The sequence below is a fragment of the Macadamia integrifolia genome, unplaced genomic scaffold, assembly GCF_013358625.1.
Source record: "Macadamia integrifolia cultivar HAES 741 unplaced genomic scaffold, SCU_Mint_v3 scaffold1782, whole genome shotgun sequence".
Taxonomy (NCBI): domain Eukaryota; kingdom Viridiplantae; phylum Streptophyta; class Magnoliopsida; order Proteales; family Proteaceae; genus Macadamia; species Macadamia integrifolia.
The window spans coordinates 113,461-120,198 of NW_024868348.1; the positions used below are offsets into that span (position 1 = coordinate 113,461).

At 40.8% G+C, this 6,738-nt stretch overlaps 1 protein-coding gene across 1 annotated transcript; it reads right to left on the minus strand.

Annotated features, from left to right (window-relative positions):
* Positions 1 to 4,170: 4,170 nt before the first annotated feature.
* On the minus strand, positions 4,171 to 6,140 carry LOC122064818 (anthocyanidin 3-O-glucosyltransferase 7-like). Its single transcript, XM_042628589.1, has 2 exons — positions 5,501 to 6,140; positions 4,171 to 5,405 (listed from the first exon to the last, which is right to left on the minus strand). The coding sequence occupies exons 1-2, from the start codon at positions 5,994 to 5,996 to the stop codon at positions 4,507 to 4,509; spliced, it is 1,395 nt and encodes a 464-aa protein (XP_042484523.1). The 5' UTR covers positions 5,997 to 6,140; the 3' UTR covers positions 4,171 to 4,506.
* Positions 6,141 to 6,738: the final 598 nt, after the last annotated feature.

Consider the following 6,738-nt stretch of genomic DNA (forward strand, 5'->3'; position numbering starts at 1 on the left):
AGGGTTTAGTTTTGATTCTCAAGTCATTGCCGTCATTTGGATCATCACCATAGGCCTAGATTCCCTCAATCGTTGCTTGCATGTCATCACTATCAGGGGGTAACAAAATTGGGTCTCCACAACATGGCACTTTCTTTATGATGAAAATCTTACTTTAAAACTTGCCATTTTAGCACTCTTATCCAAATGGAACTTCACTGTCTTTAGACTTATTGAACCTCTAAAGACTGCGCTCTTCAATTTATATCTGGACTTAGAAAACGTCCCTTCTCCACCCATGGAAAATGTGTCTTCTACTTCCTCCCACTTGAAATGGGTACTGGACGCTGAGGTAATGTTTTGGCTTCAGAAATCTAGACACATCTATATTTCCAAAGGTGATAGAAATACCAAATTCTATCATTCCATTACTAAGTCCAACTACCACCATCGAAGAATTGATTCCATTATTTTCAGGGAGGGGGTTACTATCTCCAACCCATGTGATATTGCTATTGCCTATGCCTCGCACCTTACTTCAATTTTCACCACTTCCAACCCCATTAACCGCTCTTCGTTGGTTCATATAAGGCTCTCAGACCGGATGGGTTTCAAGCAGTCTTCTACCATCAATTATGGGATCTTGTTCAATGGGATGTTTATAACCTGGTGGCTGTCTTTATCAGAGATATTTCATTACCATCTGGTATTAACCACACTCTCATTTGTCTGATCCCTAAGAGAGAAAACTCTGCTCATGTTGAGGATTTTAGACCCTTAAGCCTCTGCAATGTCTCTTACAAGCATGGTTTTAAGTATCTCCGATACCGATACAATACCCTCCGATACGTATCTTAAATTTAGTCGGCCGATACGATACACACCGATACGATACATGGAATTTTTAAAATCATTTCGTATCGATATATATCCTACAATACATACCGATATGCATCAATATACCACCAATACACATCGATACGATACGATATGCCTCGATACGATTTTATGGAAAATATAAAATTGAGGTAAAATATACGTTTCGGTATGTATTGGTACGTATCGGTGAGTATCGGTATGTATATATCGACACGTATCGGTGAGTATCGGTACGTATCGGTGAGTATCGATACGTATCGGTGAGTATCGATACGTATCGGTGAGTATCGATACGTATCGGTGAGTATCGGTACGTATCGGTATGTACCGATACAGTGCGCTACGGTCATATAATGGCCAAGATGGGTAATTTTTCAAAAAAACACGATTTTTTGAAGGGTTTTTGTTCCAAAGTTGTTGTCAGCCCTATTTCTCTCTAACTAAAGTGGAAATCAAGGTTGGGAACAAGGATTTTACATTTATGGGACAACTACAAACCTTGAATTCTTAGTACGATACCCTCAATTTAGTGTTTATGCATAATACATGTTATCAATAGCTTTTTTTAACAAATTCTTTATGCAAAAGTGTTTAAAAAAATGTTTCCTATCCATTTATGTGTGAATTAGGTCTGTACTCCATCATATCATCTCTCCATTCCAATCTGCCATCATTCTTGGGAGACAAATTTTGGACAATACCATCATAGCTCAGGAGATTTTCTCCTACTTTAAGAGGATGAAAGGTAAACCGGATGGGTAACTACTAAATTGGATATGTCCAAAGCCTATGATAGATTCGAACATGGTTTTCTAAAGAGTGTCTTTGATTTCCTTGGGTTTGGTGAACGATGGCGAGACCTAGTTAGCTACATTCTTAGCTCCTCATAATTATTTATTAAACTTGGGGGATTGACTTTTAATTTTTTTGAGCCTTCAAGAGGGATTCGACAAGGTTTCCCCCATATCCGTTCTTGTTTATCGTGGCTATGGAAGGACTATCCCAACTCTTAAATGTGTACCTGGATCTGAATTTATTTAAGGGTATCAAGGTGGCGCGTTCTGGCCTTGAAATTTCCCACTTATTTTTGTGGATGATACCTTTATCTTCTGCCTTGCCACCCAGTCTGACATTTCTACCATTAAGGGAATCCTTGACCTCTTCCCTGACCTTTCTGGGCTCACCATTAACCTGGACAAGAGTGGCCTGCGTTCAGCTCAAATGTCACCGCTTCTTGCAAATTGTCCATTTGCAATTGGTATTAAAGAAATGGGTGGAAATTCTACCCATCTTGGTACTTATCTCTTTCCCAGAGCTAGAAATAAAAGCTTTCAACATATTGTGGATAGGATTAAGAATAAATTATCATCCTGGAATTCTAACTTGTTATCTTTTGCATGACGTACTGTGCTACTGCAATCCACTCTAGCTTCCGCCCCTTCTTATCTAATGTCATCTTTCCTGTTGCCTAAATGTATATGCAATAAATTATACTCTATTTACTTGAAATTCTGGAATGGTGACAAGCAAGATAAAAAGAAAAGTTGAATTTGACTGGATGGAACAAAGTTTACAATCCTAACTATAATGGAGGTTTGGGCATTAGAGCTTCGGACACCCAGAATCGTGCCCTTCTTTTGAAATTAGGATGGAAAATTTTGACTAATCTAGACTCTTCTTCGGCTCGACTGCTTTCGTCCAAGTATTTCCCATCGAGGTCCATTTTCCATGCATCAACTTTAACAAAAAGTTTCATTTTTATGGAATAACATTGTAAGTATCCTCCCCACCCTCTCTTCTATGAGTCTTTGAAAAATTGGCAATGGCTATAATACTGATATTGGGTGGGACCCTTGGATACCTACAAACCTGAAATCCTCAAGTAATGCTAATATCCATCTATCCCATAGAGAATAAGAAGGTTTGTGACTTAATTTCTGGTAATATGTGGAACACTAGCCTCCTTTCGTTTCTTCCATTGAACATTGTTAATTCAATTTTAAAAATCCTTATTGGTCCACATCCGGACCTATAGTGGTGTACCCTTTAATAATCAGGAATCCTAACCACTAAATTGGCTGCAAAATTTTTGAGTTCTGGCACACCTACTAATCTTATTGCATCCAACATGTGTACATGCTTATCTCCCTGCTCACACTAGTGTGCTTCTTTTGGAAACTCCATATCCACCCAAAATTTAAGTTTATCTTTAGAGAATCTCCCATGGAGGAATCCCGACTATGGATGTGATAGGAATGTGGGTGCCTATGGAGACTACTTGTGTCTTTTGCAACTCCCAGCATGAAACCGTTTGGCATACTTTTCTCTCCTACGACTTTACGAAGCGCATCTGTGTAGCAAGCCCTTTGGGTTGACACACTAACTCCCTTCATGCTTCTTCCTTTCAACACTTAATTATGTGTCTTTAATTCTAACTCTGTTCCACGTAATGATCTTGAATACATTTTCTTTGTGTTCATTATTTTGTGCTACTTCATTTGGTCTCATAGGAACAACATCATTTTCAAAAAACAAAAACTTAATCCCTTCAAAATTTTAAATCCTGCTTTATGTTGGATTAGTCAAATCCATCACCACTCGCAAAATCCGTCACAACAACAGGTACTTTCCCCTCCCCACTCCCACACTAGTAACGATTCCTTTGCTCAAGTCCACAATAATGGTTTGGGCTCTAATCTCAAACTCGTCCACAAATATGACAGGTTGGGCGGTGGGGTTAGAGACAATGGAGAATATCATTTACTAATGACAGACTATGGAAATTCTACTAAAGGAGGCGCCAGAGCACTCTTACTTGGGGTGCAGCATGCACAAAAGCGGGGGTGGACTCTAAAGGAAATCTGGACCAACTCTGAAGTTATACAAAACTTAACTTTTGACTTGGACAACATTTTTTACCTCTAAATGTGGCTCTTCTTTTTTTGAATGTGTATAAATCCATGAAAAACGTAGTTTCCATTCTTAAACCATTTGATAACATGGCCATCTCTTTTGCCACTCTAGCCCAACCTTAACTAACAAAATGCCCACTCATGTATCTAACGTAGAAGGATGTAGCACTTTACTTCTATGTTAGTTTCTGTTTTCTTCTTTGATTAACATACATATATATATATATATATATATTTATTTTATTTTATTTTATTTTATTTTTTGAAGTGCTTAAATCGAAACCATCAAATATAGTTTAAAACTTTCACCACAAAAAAAATCCAGTTTAAAAAAAATACAATTGTTTGATAAACAATTCGATTTGATTTAAAACCGATTACAATTTGTTGAAGTCGATTAGATTTAACCTCACGAGACCATTTAAACCAAGTTTCCACATATTTTGTGAGTACACTTAAAATTTAGAGCAGATATGCAACAAAATCAAGGATCAAAACCGTGTACAACTTTTTACGGGTAGAAAAACCGTGTAACTGAAAAATCAAAACCGCTTTACAAATCATAAAACGGTTTTTTATCAAACGAAACGGAAACGCTAATAATACTTAATTTACTATGGGGGTCTTGACGCGGTAAGCCGAGTTCCAGCAGAATAGTCTTAAGGCAGTTACTTCTGATGGCCCCAACACGGCAAACACCTTGATCGTACGAACGAGCAGCTTCAGTTCTGGTCCTCTACCTTGTGCCAACTTGACTGATCCTAGTACGAAGTATCTTCAAAAGTAACTGGAAATTCCTAGTGCTGCTACCGTTGGGGCCCACCGCCTCTTCTGCCAACGTTCTAAGCCTCCGAACCTTATCCCTCATGGTCCTCCCTTCTTCTTTCCACAAGATCAGATCCAGACCATCCACCAATCCACGTTCTGTAATGGGCCCACCTTCTGTTGTGATTCCGATTCCCCACACGGATGATACCCACCGTCCATTCAGTGTCTGATCGCCCAAGAATGGACGGCAGATCATCGGTACCCCACCTGTAATGCTCTCCAAAACCGAGTTCCATCCGCCATGTGTGACGAATGCTCCGACTGCTACATGGCTTAGTACACGAGGCTGTGGGACCCATGGGACCACCATTGCCCTTTCCTTGGTCCGGTCCAGAAATCCATCTGGTAGTTGGCTTGTGGAAGCCTCTTTGAGGGACCATAGAAACGGAGCACCAATCGCCTCCAAGCCCTTCGCCAACGCTGCCAGCTCAGCAGTCGGTGACGTTATCACAGTTCCAAAACTCACGTACACGACCGAACCGAGACTCTGACTGTTCAACCACGATAGGCAGCCAGTCTGATCGTCCCCAGCGATAGATCTTTGTGGGACCCAGAGGTTGAAGGGACCCACGGGGAGGAACTGCTTGAACTTCGATCTCAGGTCTTCAACAGCGGTGGGGTTTAGCTCTTCAAATGAATTGACGACTACAGCGTCGCCACGCCGCAGCATTTTGCCCATCTGATGTAGCATCTTTGAGAAAGGCATTTCCATGTTCCCAGACACGACTCCTTCAGGTAAGTCTCGAATGCGTATGGACGACAACCCCGGCAAGAAACCGATTACTTCATCTTCCCGTCCAGTGATACCTGTGAGAAGAAACGAACCAGCTCGATCGAACCGGTGGAAACAGAAAAAAAAAAAAAAAAACGAAGTTAGAAAAGGAGTTGAAACAAATAAATACCATGAGGCCCAACTCCAATCTTGCTCCGTATCAGATCGGTGTAGACATGAATCGAGACCGCTGGAGGTCCAGCCGTCCAAAGCGGGATCCACGGGACGCCGAGCTCATCTGCCATGTCCGCAGCGAACCAGAAGAAAGCATCGGTGATCAAACAGCTGATATTATTCCTAATGTCTGCGATTGCCTCTTCCATCGCCTTCTTGAAGTTCACGGGCGCCGCACGGAGGAAAAACCCGATGAGCTCGAGAGGGTTGCCCTTGAATTCATAGCCATTGGGAATTCCATCGTCAACGTTGTAGGGTTTGAGGTTAGGGAGAGGCGGGTTTGGGTTCGACCGAAAGATGGAGTGGTTAGATTGGGCGGTGCAGAGGAAGGAGAAGGAGAGTTCAGGAGAGGCGAGCGCCAGGCGGTACGTGAGGGAGAGGAGAGGATCAGCGTGGGTGCCGAAGGGGAAAGCGAGAACGACAATTTGAGGCTTCTTGGTTTCCTCAGCCATGGAAGAAGTAGGCTTTGGAGGAGCTGAACGTTGTGAGCTTTAGGTTAACGAGAGAGAGAGAGGGAGAGAATGACATACCACGAAGCGTGAGGGATAACGGACTCTCCTCTCCTGATTCATGAGGAGGGAGTTGAGTGGTATTTAAGGCTTTAAGCTCGCTAATTGCCAACTACGAAGGGGGAAAGTTGTTGACTTCTTTTTAGGTAGACATGAATTGGTACAAAACTCTGAACTGGGAAAAGATTCTTGACCGGCTGGGGCAGGTTACGCTAGCAACACTATTTATATCTTTTTCACATATGAAGTGAATTCGGTGTTCTCTAATGTATGGTAGTGTTTTTAGTTTAAAATTTTCGATTGATTCACAAATTATTCGCTTGGACAGAATAATTCGTACCGAGTACAACATTTTTTACCAAGATTTGAACAAAATCACAACTTTTAAACTCAAACAGATTATTCTACCGAATCCGAATAATAGGAATAAGTCAGATAAGGAAAAAAAAAAAACATGGTCAAGGGGAGATCTTGACTTCGAATCTTTTGGCTGTTATTTACTTCAAGAAATTAAAAAATTAAAAAAAAATTTAAATTTAAATTAAGAAAAATAAGAAATATATGTAATTTAACTAATTACATCTTGGGAACAACCCATTGGAAAAAAGAAAATAATTAAATATTAAGGGAATCTCCCACCTTGAGAGACATTATCACACCCTGCCTCTACTTAGGCCAAGGTATG

What these genes read in the sequence shown, in the direction of transcription:
- LOC122064818 (XM_042628589.1), bottom strand. Translation starts at nt 5,996, where the DNA reads ATGGCTGAGGAAACCAAGAAGCCTCAAATTGTCGTTCTCGCTTTCCCC. An exon ending in GATTGGAGTTGGGCCTCATG is followed by an intron (nt 5,406 to 5,500) that starts GTATTTATTTGT and finishes TTCTTCTCACAG; the next exon opens with GTATCACTGGACGGGAAGAT.